The sequence below is a fragment of the Marmota flaviventris genome, chromosome 1 (assembly GCF_047511675.1).
Source record: "Marmota flaviventris isolate mMarFla1 chromosome 1, mMarFla1.hap1, whole genome shotgun sequence".
In the NCBI taxonomy this organism is placed as follows: Eukaryota; Metazoa; Chordata; class Mammalia; order Rodentia; family Sciuridae; genus Marmota; species Marmota flaviventris.
Window position 1 is genome coordinate 81,310,944 of NC_092498.1, and position 16,320 is coordinate 81,327,263.

General features: G+C 38.8%; 1 protein-coding gene across 1 annotated transcript in view; it reads left to right on the plus strand.

The window, feature by feature from the left end:
• Dnah11 (dynein axonemal heavy chain 11) overlaps positions 1-16,320 on the plus strand; it is a 318,014-nt gene that overhangs the window by 64,633 nt on the left and 237,061 nt on the right. The window contains exons 23-28 of the mRNA XM_027932705.3: positions 541-699; positions 3,038-3,160; positions 3,922-4,044; positions 6,310-6,534; positions 7,492-7,583; positions 8,637-8,763. Coding sequence (XP_027788506.2) covers positions 541-699; positions 3,038-3,160; positions 3,922-4,044; positions 6,310-6,534; positions 7,492-7,583; positions 8,637-8,763 — 849 coding nt within the window. The remainder of the gene's footprint in view (positions 1-540; positions 700-3,037; positions 3,161-3,921; positions 4,045-6,309; positions 6,535-7,491; positions 7,584-8,636; positions 8,764-16,320) is intronic.

Consider the following 16,320-nt stretch of genomic DNA (forward strand, 5'->3'; position numbering starts at 1 on the left):
CAATTGCATTGTCCTCTGCTCTGTACTGAAATCCAGTTGATTTGTTGAGGGTTTTCTTATTCACAATTGCTGGTGTTATTCCCTATTTGACACATCTTAAAATCAGTGAAGACTTAAGTTCCATGCAAAAGGTAAGGATAACCACATTTCAGGGCTACCACTTGAACAATTCAGATATTGGAAAGGGTTGTCTTTGGGATCCGGATTGACAACCTCATTTTGTGCTTATTTGCATTTCTTCATTGCATATGTCCTGTGGTCTCTCAGGTCCCCACATTTGATGGCCCATGGGACATACACTTAGATCTTATGACCAAGAAACTGGTGTGTCCAGGTGGCTCATGTGTACTGGATTTGTGATACGTGAGCAAGCACATCCCTTTTCATTCTGATTTTGGTCCCAGCCCAGGTGTTTAAACGTCTTTACTCTATTTCTTAATCCAGTGATGGGGAAAATACATTTATTCTTCCACAGGAGGCAAATTATACAATGTATCATTACATCTAGGAAGCTGTTTCTCCCCTCCTACTTTCCTTTAGGAAATTTGGTCCCTGGACAAGGCGGTCCGCGTCTGGGAGGCATATGCAGGCTTGGAAGGTGCTGTAAAGGACATGACAACCTCCCTGAGAGCTGTCGCAGAGTTACAGAGCCCTGCCCTCAGGGACAGGCATTGGCACCAGCTGATGAAGGCCATTGGGGTGAGTGTCCTGGATCTCTGTGCAGTGTAATTCCTTGATTGCCATCTTCTGAAATGAGTGAAATGTTTGAAAAAGCCTCTAGTCATTTACCTGAGGCCAAATTCTTTGAGATAGGCTCAGTGGACTGGACCTCCAAAAAGCATAGTTTTCACCCTGTTTTATGTCTTTCTAGCTGTGTGATTTCAAGCAACTTGCTTAACCTCTCTAGTTAGTTTGTTTAATGAGTAAAATGAAGAATACTAACTGCTCTTATATATTAGAGGAAGAAGCAAATGAAATAATGTGAAAAGTTATTATAGAGCACCAAATGGTAGCAAAGAATCCTACTGCAGAGGGGACTAGAAGGCATAGAAGTGAATTTGGAGGGAGAGGGAGTTGTGACATTGCGATCCACCCTTCCCCCGCAGTTCACTGAGCATGGAGGCATCTTGATGGTCATCTGATGCTTTTAATCTTATGAAGACATAAAAATGATTGTCATGTGTCTGTGACACTTGGGTTCTCTCTTTCCCTTTCTGTGTCTATTGAAAATCAATTACATCTACCTTAAACTTGATTTAATTTATTCACTTCAGAAAAGGTGACCTTTATGAATTTAAAATACATAAAAGGAAGATCTGTCTGTGTGCCTTCTTCTCAAGCAAATCAAGAACTTGAGGTGCACACTGTGTAGAAAGGTTCTCATGATGTGAAGGAAGGTTGGAAGAATAGGGACACATGGGACCAGAGCCAGCCTAGCCTTTATGGCTCAACTCTAACATGGAGTCACTCTGGGGTCACTGGCCAGTTACTTGTTCTTTGTACCTTCATTGACTGTCCCATACAATAAAAATAATGCATCTCCAATTTGTTCACCAAGTCTGCATGACAAGCATTATTTACATTTGTTTAGGTCATAGATATGTAGTAAACACTCCACAAATGGTCCCTTAACCTGCTATCATCATTGTTATCATAGTCGTGATCATCATCATCATCATCATCATCATCATCATGATTAATTTCTCTAATCTTTTAGTCATCAAATATTTAGACCTTATAATTGATTTAATTTATTCACTCAGAAAATCTTTATTGAATCACCTACGTAGTTGATTGTGAACCCTGATCTCTAACCCCTTCTAATATTTCTACCAATATAATTTCATGTCAATTCAATCTCTGCCTGCCTGCTATACTTTTCTGCAAACTAGAAAAAGGTACTGTCTCTGGTAGAAAATATAGAAAAAAAAAAAAAGAATCCTCCTCCAGGCTGCCCCCAGAACAGCAGGGCAGAACCTGGGTTCAGTCTCCATGTGCCATTTGGGCCCGTATCCATTTCAGTGCATAAATTGCCCAACTATTCAGGGTGGCCCCATTGCACATCCCTGCTCATCCTTTCTCTAGGACAGACCTGATTCCCATCAGCTCTGGATTGAGGTCAAAAGCTCTACAGAGAGACAGTGGCCGACTCTTCTGGTTTTCCCAGGACTTTCTAGGTACAGGATTTAGCACTGAAAGTCCCACATACTAGAAAAGTCCTCAGTCCTGGGAAAACCTGAATTAAAGTCTCCCTTATGCAGAGAAGTGGGGGGTTCTAGGAAATAGTATAGGGTAGGGAGAGACAGGGGGCTGCAACTTCCAAGAAGCTGTGATTTGATATTCTTTGTAGGAGCAGGAAAGGAAATGGCTTTTCTGCAACCATGCGGCTGGGTCACCTCTCTCTTGCAAGGGACGTGGTTGAGTTTGGAAAGTAGAAGAGCCAAGTGCGTCTTAAGAACCAAATACTGGAGAGGGCTGGGAGGGGGGGACGTGTCAACAAGATAATGAAGAAATAAATGTGAATTATTTTTTCACATGGTAAGTATGAATAATGACTTTTTGTATTAGCGTATCTTTTTGCCAAGGAGCTAAGATTAAATTAGTGATAAAACTAGGTTAAATCACGGAAGCAGCTGGGAATTACGTGCAGTGAATAGGGTACTTCAGGAAGAAAAGACAAATGAGCTACTGCCTGATTCCTGGGACTTCAACCAAATTATAATAAATGAACAATAAGATCCTCTTTTTAAAAAATGGGTTTTCTGGGCAAAAGAGATAAGAAGCCTGTCGACAAAGGGAGGATCTGAGACAAAAGACAGTAGTTTAGTGTGAGTATGGTGGCGGCGTTGGCTTGTGGCCCAAGGTGCCTAAGCAACTGTGAGTTAAAGGACTGTATTGTCCATACTTTTCGGCACTCCAGGTATACCTGTGGCCCCCGTAAGTGTATTCTAGTTGTAATACATTCCTGTGGCTATTAGGTAAAGGGAGCCCTCATAGATATGCAGTGTCAATTCTACTTTTTTTCCTTCCTAATCAGGTTAACTTTTCAATAAATGAAGCCACAACACTGGCGGATCTGCTTGCATTGCAATTGCACAGAGTGGAAGATGATGTCCGAAGCATTGTGGACAAAGCTGTGAAGGAACTGGGGACCGAGAAGGTAGCATCTGCAGGGCTACCCTGAAGAGTCTCTTTTCTGAGCCTACTATTGTTCTTTAGCATAGATGCAAAACTCGTTTGGATACCCTGGGATGTGAAGACATGAATCCCAGTTTGCTCTGCTGGTTGGGTGGGTGAGTTGGGCAGGAAATGTCATCATTCAGAAGGACAGTAAAAGTTTCAAACAGGAGGTTGGACCAATCAAAGACAGCAGAAAGCACTTATGTGTAGGTAACCTTTACTGGGAGCAAGTGCCATTCCTGGTGCTTTGTTTATATGAACTCATTTAACCCTTGGAGGTAGGTGATATTATTATCTCTGTTTTACAGATGAGGAAACTGAGGCATAGAGAGGTACTTCACCCAGATTTACATAGGGAACTGCATTTGACATTCAGGCACTCAGAGTACTACCTGTCACCTGTACTGCTGACTACTGTGTAAATAATGTCTACTAGGCCTGTAGGTAATCTTTTGAGTCCCCTCCTGCTTGCAGAGTCTTATGGGGAAGGACGTAAAACTCAGATCCAATCTATGTTTGGTATGAATGTGATGTTCATTCCTTTGGTGTGGTAGAATTTATTCTGCAAACCTCATCACCATTAATTATTTAGAGGAAAAAGGTGAGGCCAGTACTATTTGATATTACTCTGCTTTTTAAAAAATTCATCAAAACATTAAAAATAATTCTAGGCAATAGCCTAGATATTGATCCTAAATTAAACTTTGTATACATTAATAGATTCATGCTTTTGATTACCAGGTTATTACTGAAATTAGCCAGACCTGGGCAACTATGGAGTTTTCTTATGAAGTTCACTATCGAACAAGCATTCCATTACTGAAGTCTGACGAACAACTTTTTGAAACTCTAGAGCACAACCAGGTAAGGTGGACAGTTTTATGATAGATTTTTAATACTAATGAATGACTTTAGATTTTTTTCTAAGTTCTAATACTCAACATTTATTCATTCATTGAGCAGCTACTTATTCTGGGCTCCACGTACTATACCATGTGGGGTCCGCAACTATAAACACTTATTTTTAAGAAACTTACACTTGAGGAAGGAAACAAATATAAGGCATCCAAAGAGTCTAATAAACATAGGCTTTCTGATTGGAGAAGGTGAAAATCTTGCAGAGGTCCCTAAAAGGTGATGGTGTGTAGGCTGAGCCTTGAAGGATGGGCTTGCATTCAACAGAAAAATAGACTTTAGAAAAGGATGTTTAGGCAAGGGCGACAATATTAATAGAATCTTGGAATGTCAGAAAGTATCTGTCATTCACAGTTATTTTAAGAATTTGTTTTCCTTGGATTATAGATTGTCCTTATGGAAAAATTGTAAAATAAAGCTAGAAATACAAATTGAGTACAGCGCATATGGTCTTGAATTCTAAGATGATAGGTGCTGGGATCTCTTTGGACAAGAAAGGTAGAAGAGATTATTTGGGGAACATAATACCTATAGTTAGACATAAAGCACTATGGAGAGAAACTGATATAGAGAGATGTCAGCATTATATATTCATGTGTTTAGTATGGAAAGTACTCATGTAAGGATGGAAAGTTAGACTAGAGCCCAACACAGAGGTTTAGTAGCATAGTAGGTTGAGAGGTCATTGTTGGTATCTTGAGAACTGTTGAGCTAGATAAAGAGGCATAGAAGATAAGCCAGCTAGCAAATGCCATCATTTCATTCTTCTTAAGTCTGAGTAATATTCCACTGTGAGTATATACCACATTTTCTTTGTTCATTCATCTGGCGAAGGGCACCTAGGTTGATTGTGTAGCAATAGCTATTGTGAATTGAGCTGCTATAAACATTGATGTGGCTGTGTCACTGTAGTATGCTGATTTTAAGTCTTTTGACTGAGGATTGAGATAACTGAGTCAAATATTGGTTCCATTCAAGTTTTCTGAGGAATCTCCATACTGTTTTCCAAAATAGTTGTACCAATTAATAGTCCCACCACCAATATTTAAGTGTACCTTTTTCTCCACCTGCTTGCCAACATTTATTGTTTCTTTTATTCTTGATAATTGCCTGTAAATGGATGAAACTAGAGATTCTCATGCTAAGTGAAATAAGCTGGGGCAATCCCCCCAAACAAAAGGCAGAATGTTCTCTGATATGTGGATGCTAACACACAATAAGGGGGGAAATGGAAGTTCATTGGATTAGACAAAGGGAAATAAAAGGCAGGAATGGGAATAGGAAAGACAATAGAATGAATTGGACATAACTTTACTACATTGATATATGAATATACAACCAGTGTAACTCCACATCATGTACAACCACAAGAGTGGGATCATAAGTTATACTCCATGTGTGTATAAGTCAAAATACACTCACTGTCATGTATATCCAAAAAGAAGAAAAAACAACTAGGAATTGAACCTTGAAAAAGGCTGCATTTTGGTTTATAAGAGAAGACAAAAGGGCAGAGAGAGAGGAGGAGGAGGGGCCTGGGAAATAATAGAAATAGGATTCTATGGTATCACAAAGACCTCAGAATGGGTTTTTCTCCCATAGATTCATCACTTGGGTTGGGTTAAATACCTAGTGGAGGAGAATGAGAAGAGGCCATTCCACTTAGTGACCTTGTGAGATTTCAGCATCTGAATGTGGTGAGCAGTGCCAACCAAACTCCACAGCATGAAAGCAAGCCATGGTGATAAGCCAGCTGCAGAGCTTAGTGGTCACCTGAAAACAGAGGGCAATGGAAGCTTGAGGGCCTAGCAGGCTGGAAGGAAGTTGCTTTTATATTTTGGAGACTGAAGCACACACACATACATGCGCATAACTTTGGAATGATTAACAGGCAGGGACCGGGGAAGAGTGATAAAAGAGCAGTTTAGCTGCACCCAAGGGCTCCATATTTTCTCCTGCCTGCAAAGAGATGCGTGGTCTTCTTGTAAAGACATCAAATGCAGCTGCTTATATTTTTCTCTTTTGGGAAAAATGCTAACATGAATATTTACTACCATTAATTCACTCATTCAGTCATTTAGCAAAAGCTTATTGAATGACTATTCTGGGCATTATATGTCAGGTCCAAGAATCCAGCAATAAGCAGAATGATGCCTTCCTTGTGGCACATGGTCTACCAATTCCACTACTCAGAGTTCTTTGCCTTTCTCTTAGGTTCAGTTGCAGACTCTCCTTCAAAGCAAGTATGTGGAATATTTCATTGAGCAAGTCTTAAGCTGGCAAAATAAATTAAACATACTAGACTCTGTCATCTTTACTTGGATGGAAGTCCAGCGAACTTGGTCACACTTGGAAAGCATTTTTGTCTGTTCAGAAGATATTCGAATCCAGCTTGTGGAAGACGCCAGAAGATTTGATGGGGTAGATGCTGAATTTAAGGTTTGTCAGAGACGAGTTGAATTCTATGCTTGGGAAGTTTTCAGAACATTATGAAAGTTTTGTAAAGAACCATGATTTGGAGTATCAGACTTACAAAAATGAATGCATTTTTTTCATTTCAATAAATGAGGGTCAGGAAACTTTTTTACATATATGGCCAGGTAGTGAATATTTTAGGTTTTGCAAATCTTGCAGCTTCTGTAGCATGAAGGAAAACAGACACTACATAAACGGGTATGACCATGCACTGAGAAAACCTTATTTATAGACACTAAAGTTTGAATTTCATAGAATTTTGATTTGTCACAAAATATGCTGCTTTGGGAATTTTCAACTATTTAAAAATGTAGAAACCATTCTTAGCAGAGTCATTCAAAAGCAGACAGCAAGCCATATTTGTTCCACGAGGCACTGATTGTTGATCCCTGCAGTAAGAAGGATAGGCTGAAAAGGGGAGACATGTAACAAATAATACTACCAGTTTGCCCCTGCTCCCATAAGAGTCATACAGAACACATGAAGATGTGCACATGACAATAAGAGGTGATTTAGAGATTTAGGGCAAAGAGCAGTAGCTATACTATTTTTACAAATGGGAGTTAATTTTTTTCTTCTTTTTACTCGGGTACTCTTCGAGATTCTGGGGTGTGTGTGTGTGTGTCTCTTCACCTCCTTCCCTTCTTATTCCCTCCTATTTATTGTTTTAACAATTTGGTTCAAAAGAGAAATTCCATGTGGGCTCACTACCATAACATTTCCTTTGACCAAAGCTGTGTGTTTATACATTGTCTTTGGTTCACCTAAAAATTTAAAAAGCAAAAGCAGACAGATACAGTGTCAGGCATTGTTAGTCTCATTAACCTTGCTTTCTCAGTGTATGTTTTTCCTTGTTTTTTAATCCCCAAAGTGGATGTAGAATTTAGAAATTTCCAGTGTCCATGTTGTATTTTCATGTAGGAGTTAATGTTGGAGACAGCCAAGATAAAAAATGTCTTAGAAGCAGCCTGTAGACCTCTTCTCTATGAAAAACTTAAGGATTTACAGTACAGGTAAGTATAGAGCTATCTAAAGTGGTTGGTTTGCTTTAATTTTATAATTTTTCTTTCATATACCTAAAAATATTTGACTTCATATTATTGCAGGTTCAATCTCTACTAAATTATTTTCTAATTTTGCTCCTAACTATCTAGTTGCCTTGTAGATTTTAGATGGTATACCTATTGGGAGTTAAATTCAAATATATCCTGTTTTTCAAAAGAACTATTATAATGGTAAAATTAGAATATTACATTGCAAGCATTGATGCAATTGACCAATTCTTTCATCAAACCATTATGCAGCTATTAATTGAACACCTGCTGTATGCTGAGAAGTAGGATGGTACTCATTTTAGTTTGTGTATATTTTTTTTTATTAGAAATTATCCACAGAGAGCCTGCTAACACTTTAGAAACCCTTTCCTGAGGGACATTTTAAAATTCATTTTCAAATATAATTCTACAATAGTTACTAGTCACACAAATATTCTGGCTTTTTATTTAAGATGGGCACATCAGCTCCTAAAATGAGAGGTTTGTCTACAGAATTTACTCATTTTTGTTTAGCCAATAATCTTTAGGGATTCTGGGTCTCTGACTCATTTTTGGTTAGCTAAGGACAATAAAGCAGAAATGATTCTAGATCATATGACTCCATTGAGGACCTGGGAGGATGGAAGACAGTTGTGTTTTGTAGACATTCAATGTGGGGTGTGGCAGGAAGGACCCTTCAGCAGTCACATTTTACTAATGTACTTGTGCTCAGCTTGAACAATGCCAATGGGTGAAATAAACCCAAGTCTGATATTTAGCCTCAATTAAGGGGTGTGTGTGTGTGTGTGTGTGTGTGTATGTATGTATGTATGTATGTATGTGTCCTCATCCTCCCAGTTTGTATGACTTATGCATCCATTGTAGCAGGGTGGTGGTGTCGAGGGGGGAGACACTGTTCAACAGTGAGCTTGTTGTGATGAATGGACAGGTGAAAGGAGTGGGTTTGTTCTGTTGAAGTGTCGACAAGTAAATGGGCAAGGTGTGCTTAAAAAGATTTTTTCATTCATCTAGGCTTTCTCTTTGTGAAAAAGCTCTTGCTGAATACTTGGAAACCAAGCGTGTAGCTTTTCCTCGCTTCTATTTCATCTCCTCCGCTGACTTACTTGACATTCTCTCAAAGGGAGCTCAGCCTAAACAGGTAATTTTTTTTTTTTAAAGTCTCACATTATACTGTGTTAGCTAAGGAATGCCCCAGTTTCCCTGTCATTATCAGGTGCCATCTGTCATGTCACATGTGCCAGGAACTAGAAAATCTGCAGTTAAAATTCTTAATGCAGCATACAGGATGTCAGAGGCTGTACTGAAAGAGGTCTGAAGAGTAACTGCCTGGTGTTTATTACAGGGGCAGGATATTGAGTGTGTGAACTTGGGGTCCTGAGAGAAGTCAACAGGGAGAAACATTGGCTCCAGGTTCCCCAGGTTCCAGGACAAGGCTGACGCATGTTGGCCAGGTGACCGCCTTCCTAGGGGAAAGTGGCCGCATGTGGGAACAAGATCATGGCTTGTACTTCCTTACCATTCCCTCAGTGCCAAAGAAACCTTCATAATTATTAAGTCAGACTAGACTTGAGTACTGTCATAGTTGGATTTGTATAATTTCAGAATCATCCTCTGTCTTCCCCTATCTATACAGAAATAATGCACCATCTCACTGATTCCTGCATCAATACTGAAAGCAAATAAAAATAGATACCATCTTTTACCATCTGAGGGGATAAACTGATCAGGGACAAAGTTTGTTCACATGTAAAGTATTCCTTTATGTCATCTTTTAGAGGATGTTGCCTCCCCCTTAGTCCTACCTAGTTGTCCCACTCACTTATTTTTACAGTTGTAAAAGCTGACAAAGGGGCCGTTCCTAGAGTACACTGTCACTGCAGATTATTTTGAAACTGAAGGTTATGATTTACCACTGGAGTTCTATCCAGTGGTTCTCAGGAAAAAAAAATCTTTAGGTATTTTCATGCCATTTTCTTTGGAATATGTATCTCTTTGCATCACAGTTTCCTGAATTTTGATGTTGTTTGGACGCAGACTTTATCTTGATTACTTCTTTCATGTTCATTTAACTTTGAATCTAAATTCAATTGGATGTCTATTGTTGCTTATAATACAAGTGAAATCTTGCGACTAGAGTTTTTGGTCAACTGTTTTAGGGTCCCTTATCAGGTGGTGTTTTGTATAGTCTAATCCCCAGATGGCTTTGCATATAAATTCTAATTAGATTGAGTAGGAGCATACTACATCCATTCCTTACATATTTATGTAGCATGCAGTTAGATGGCCTCTTTTTTAAAAATTTTAGTTGTGTTGGGAATCCAGGCTTTGTGCATGCTAAATGAACACACTACAACTGGGCTACGTCCTCAGCCTTACGTGCTTTTTAAAACAAACAAAAACAACAAAATGAATTTCAAATGTAATAGTCATAGTCACACTTATGCCCTAATAATTCCCTGTGGGTATCCTCAGCAGGAGCAGCGGGAGAACTCTGAGGTAGGGGGTTTCATGTCCTCGTCCAGGCATTCCTGAAAACCTTTCAAATCCAAATATTTACTATGCCAAGCAAATTTCCCATATGTAAATCAGAAGAAAGGTGGATAAGTCTGTAACTAGGATGCCATTTCTCTTTCTTTTAATGATAAACCTTAAATAGTCTGGTGACTATTTTATTGAGCAGTATTAAGTTCCATGGAATTACAAATATTGAACAGTTCAAATTTTTCTTCAATTCCTAATCCCAAATGTGCCCTACAGAGTCTCCATGCACTAGTAGCAGACCCCTTTATAATGTCTTGGGCAAATATCATAATTCCCTAGTTCTCTTTTGATATTAGAAAAAATGAATAAATAGCCAGGTGTGGCACACACCTGTAATCCCAGTGACTTGAGATGCAGAGGCAGAAAGATTACAAGTTCAAAGCCAGCCTCAGCAACTTAGCAAGACCCTATCTCAAAATAAAAAGAACTACTAATGAGGCTCAGTGGTAAAGCATCTCTGGGTTCAATCCCCAGTACCAAAATAAATAAACCATAAACCAAAACCAACTTAGCTAGCTGGAAATGACAGTTCATCTCTGTGTGAAGACCAGACTTTTACTTATGCACCTGGAGTTGAAGATTGGAGGCAGGCGTTGATTCATTTGTCCTCTTTCTACCCATTTATCATGGGGAGGGTTTACAGAGCTGTCTGTCCGTTGTTGCTGTCCTCCGAGTTTTTTTGGTACTAGGGATTGAGCCCAGGGCCTTATTCATGCTAAGCTCATGCTCTACCACTGAGCCTCACCCCAGCCCATGTTGCCCTGTTTCCATGATTGTTTGTGCCTCTCTGGTCAGCAGTGACTATCCATCTTTGCAATCAACAGTGAGGAGCCACATATTGGGTCCCTTGTAGACTAAGCTTGAAAGTCCTCAGGGGGCAAAGGGAACCTCCTGCAGGGAAGGGGTAAAATGGCAGAGCCAAGTGCTGCCCAGCTCTACTGACCCACCCTAACCCATATCTGCTGTCCTTGCAATGCACATGTACCTGATGTCTCTTTGTCCTTCATTGAAGTCCTAGGCTGGTGCTGGGGGAACAAATCACTCAATGTATTCTTGTCACCTATTCTCATCACCCTCCTTTGAAACCATTAAAAAATGTTTCGTGCCTTAGCCAGGCAACATCTTGGTTCATGCAGGTTGACATGCATCCCTGACACCAAACTTTTTTTTTTTTTTCCAAACTTCAGTGGTATGCTTTTTTAATCTTTAGTTCTTTTTATTTTCACAGCATGACTAGCTTATTTTACAGAGTACTACCTTCTCTCTTCCTCGTGACTTATTGCAGTGATCTGCCACCTATCTCATTCATAGTATTTTGCAATCATAGTCTAAATTCCTGTATTTCAAGTACATTCTTTAGTATTAGTATTAGGAATACTTTTTAATGAATAACTAGGTAATATAAGATGCTTAAAAGATTTTAAATCATAATCATACTGAGGTTAAATCATGGCATGGCAATTTCCAATGTCTTTGCCATGCTGATTAATACCAGCACTGGGCTGTAGGTAACACATTCATACAAGCAGGTGGATATATCTGCCTATTAGCTAAGTGGGTCAGACCATGTGGCTGTAGGGTAGACATGGTTTATGGTTCTCTTGAGCTGCCAGCTTGGAAATGATTACATTTCTGATATAGTTTGAAATTTCGAGGAGAATCCTATTATTTCAAATTGTGCTTAAAATGTGATTTCATTGAGACCTTTTTTGTTATACTACTTAAACCTTGAATAATTCAAATTCAAATAAGATGCTATCACACTGTTACTGATGGTCCATTATTAGAAAATGTGTTCAGCAGCCTTTGTGGTGCAAATAACCATTTCAGAGTGATTTATTGGGGCAGGGAATTGAGAAAGAGCAGCAAAGGGCAATTTGTATCATCTAGAGCCCTCGTTGGCTTCCATCCCTGAAAGAATTGGTTCTGCAGGGTCAACGTGCATTCTTGGTCACTGACTGTGGAATAGTTGATGCCTTTGGCAGTTATGCGGGACAGCATGGTCTTGCTACACTCTCCTACCCTCTTTGCAATATCAGAATCAGTTTCAGAGCACCAGACAAGGCTTTTGCATCTCTGCCTTTTGTGCTGACATTCCTAAATGTGCTCCCTGTAGTGTGACCGAGATAACATGGCAACTGCTGCTTGTGGAGTAGCAATGCAATTTCCCCATAAAAGACACCCTTTGTAGACAGATAACTCATCTTGACATCTTGTGAATGACTTGAATTCTTCAGACCCCTCTCCTCTACCCACCCACTCTCAATTTACGAGTGTTGGTCCAAGTGAGAGTTTCTGAAGTTAATTGTGGAATTTGATCAGCCTGTGCACATCAGCCAGGGAGGTCTGATACCACTAAAGCCTCCATCCTGTGAGCACAAGTTCCCAATTTAAGACACTGGGGTTGGAAGGAAGGAGCCATGCAGTTTGGTATGTCTAGAATGCCTTTGGCAATTATTAGCTGTCAGTAAGCTAAGATCGAGTTTTAAAGATTTTCTCAACCACAAACTCAGGCTGACCTCCTAAGGGCATGGATTATCTGAAGGACTGTGGGCTTAATATCACTGGTGAAACTCTCTCGTAGTTGCTCTGAAAATAAAACTTAAAGATGTACTTGCAGAATTCATGGGCATGGTACAGTAGCTTTGTGCAACTGGTATAAAGTTCTTGTGATTCACTAGTTGTGTTCTTTGACATTCTCAACCCCCCTTTACAAAAATATCCATGTCTGTTTTACAACTGAAGTAGTATAGTGACTAAAGTCAGATCAAATGACAACCATTTACATGCCTGTACCTTTCCAGGTTGTCATGCAGTGCCTTGGAATGGCTGACAAGCGAGTAGTTAAGACATTTGAATCTGATGATGTGAAAGGTCTTTTTTTTTTTTTTTTTTTTGGTCCTGGAAGAGTTTGCCCATGTTCTCTTCCCTTATCCACTCTGAGATCTTTAACTACTTTAAGATGTCTGACTTATGAAAAGCTTCTCCACAATGGAGCTATGCTGAAGAAAGACCAACTTTGGTGTCTGAGTATGACTCGCTGCATCTGTGTTCAGGGGTCATCACAAGTCACACATGTTATTAATCATTTGACAGGTGACAATGAGGAGCTGGCTTTTTAATTTAAGTAAGTTTCAAAAGATTCAAATTTAAAAACTGACATTCAGTTCAGTCATTTGAAAGTGTAAGTGTGTTCAAAATAACTTGGATGTACATTTGCCTCTGTATGTTTTATGGAACCTAAATATAGATCTGACATTCTTGATGAAAATTCCAAATTGGGGTACACAATAATTATAAAATACACACCTGGTTTCAAAGGCTTACTACACTATAGGAATGCAAAGTATTTCATTAAGCTTTATATTTCTCAAGTTAAAATAATAACTTGGATATACTAAGTTTAATATATTAAAATTTTTTTAGTTATTTTAATGTGGGAGCTAGCTGGGTGCAATAGAGCCTATAATTCCAGTGACTTGGGAGGCTAAGGCAGGAAGATCACAAGTTTGAGGCCAACCTGGACAACTTAGTGAAACCCTGCCTCAAATTTTTAAAAATAAATAATGAAAATGGCTGAGGGTGAAGCTCAGTGGTAAAGTGCCTCTGGGTTCAATCCCCAGTACCAAATTATTAACTTATTATTTTATGTGGGTGTTAGAAAGTGGCGATGGTAGAGCCAGGTATGGTGGCACATGCCTGTAATCCGAGCAGCTCAGGAAGCTGAGACAGGAGGGTTGTGAGTTCAAAGCCAGCCTCAGCAAAAGTGAGGTGCTAAGCAACTCAGTGAGACCCTGACTCTAAATCAAATACAAAATAGGGCTGGGGATGTGGCTCTTTGGTTGAGTGCCCCTGAGTTCAATCCCCATCACCCCCTCACCCACCAAAAAAGTTGCAGTGGTACAAATTGACCTGCAGTGCATTCTATAGAATGACTAAAAAATAAAGATAGAAAATGTAAAAAAATTAAAAAATACATATACTCAGGAATGCTTAATGTTTGCATCAAGGAAAGTCCTTTGAGGACCTGAACACTAATCTACATAAAAGGAAATCTGCCAACTTGTCTTTTAAGAAATCCCAAAGTTTCAGCAATGAGACAGATGACGCTCAACTGATACTTCTAATAGACTGTGAAAATTGGCATTCAGAAAGGTGCTTGTGAGAAATAGGATAAATATTAGGCCACAAGAAACATGGCTGGATCTTAAAGGGGCCAATATCTAGACGCCACATCCTACAAGCACAGTGTGTTTTTACAGATAGCTTCCATTTGGTTATCTTCAAGAGGGAGTAAAAATGTCTCTGCATTTGCATTCCAGGAATGAGGATGAGGGAACCCCTGCCTCCTCAGGCAAGGGAATAGTTCTCTTCAGAGAGTAAAGAGAAAAAAGGCTCAAAATGTAAATGGTTAGGTGAGGGCATGCAAGAATGAGTTTTAGTTGAAAGGAAATTGATACAAAAAAATCTAAGCTTTTCTAGAGGAAGTAGAAGGATGGAGGGATAACAGTTTCCTAATGTGGAGGAAGGGATTGCCCCCAAGTTTAGGTTAAGACTGAAGAAGGAATGGAGAAGAGGAAATAGAAAGAAACAGACCTGAAGATGGCCACGGCTTGACCATCTTGCCATTGACCATGTTTTCCTTCAACTGATGACAAGGTATAGAAACTGCTCATGAAAGTAGTTTTAGTCCCTGCCAAAGGAGAGCGGCATAATTAATGAAGATATCATATTTCAAATGCATTCCTTTATTTAAAAAATATGTGTGTACGTGCATGTAATATACATATCTATATGTTGTTGATGCACCTTTATTTTATTCATTTGTTTATATATATATATATATATATATATATATATATATATATATATATATTTTTTTTTTTTTTTTTGTTGTTGTTGTTGTTGTTGTTGTTTATATGTGGTGCTGAGAATCAAACCCAGTGCCTCACACATGCTAGGCAAGCACTCCACCACTGAGCCACAACCCTAGCTCTGCATTCCTTTAAATAAAGCAATCTGATACATAGAAGTTTAGGTGTTGACAAGAAAACAGAGAATCTAGTTTTTAAAATAAATTTGTTATAAACTACATTTCTAATGGATTATCATTAATTACCCCAAACTGGCTAATACAGTTAATCACAAATTACATATATTTTGTTCATTTGGCAAATGTGTTGCCATTGCTTTGAATTCTATTGCAGTTCTGTCACCAGGATTTTCTCCATAGCCCATTTTTAAGCTATACAATTATGTCAGGGTTATGGTAATGTGGGATTAAACTAAAATATTGCTTTAATGTTTTGAGATCCAACTATAAATGTTAAAATTGCAAGGTTCTGCCAGCAAGGAGTTCTAGGCCCTTCCATCCTTGGTTTCGTGTCACTTAACAAAGACACTTCTTCTCTAGTTTTACATCAATAGATAAGGGCCCCTGGCAAAGGACCATTTCTTCTGGGAACTTCCTGAAAAACCAGACAACATTGATCTGTTAAAATGCTGTGAAGACCATTTAAAGAGCATTGAGAAAATCAAGGTTTTGGGGGTAACGATATGAGCAGGAAGAGGCACAGTGAGGTCCACCTGCTGTGTAGCACTGCTTTGCCCTTTGAGATATTTGTTGATTCACAGTTGTGCTAGATCTACCAAGCTGATCAGAGCTTTCCTTAGTGTCAGAGAACATGAAAGGAGAAAAATAAGACAGTGAATACAGAGAGAATTGAACAAGAAGCAAGAAGACAGGGTTTTAAGGTCATTTGGTTATAAATTTGCTGGGGAGGACGGGCATTTACCTTCAAAATTTAAAAAAAAAATCATTTCTAAGCAGATATAAATCTAAATGTGAAAGATAAAACAGTGAAACAATGAGGAATATATGAGTCAGAGGACATCTTCATGATCTTGGGATAAGCAAAAATTTCTTAAATTGGACACAAAAATATTAACTCTAAAGGGCATGTTTGGATTTGACTATGTTGAAAATTTTTTAAACTTGGGTTTATCAAAAGATATTAAAAGACTAACAATGCAAACTACAAATTTGGGAAAGATGTTGTAATATATTAAACAAAAGATTCATAAGCAGAATATAATTGCTACAAAGAAAGACAGATATTCTAGAATACAAGTAAGAAAAGGCAGAATACTTAAT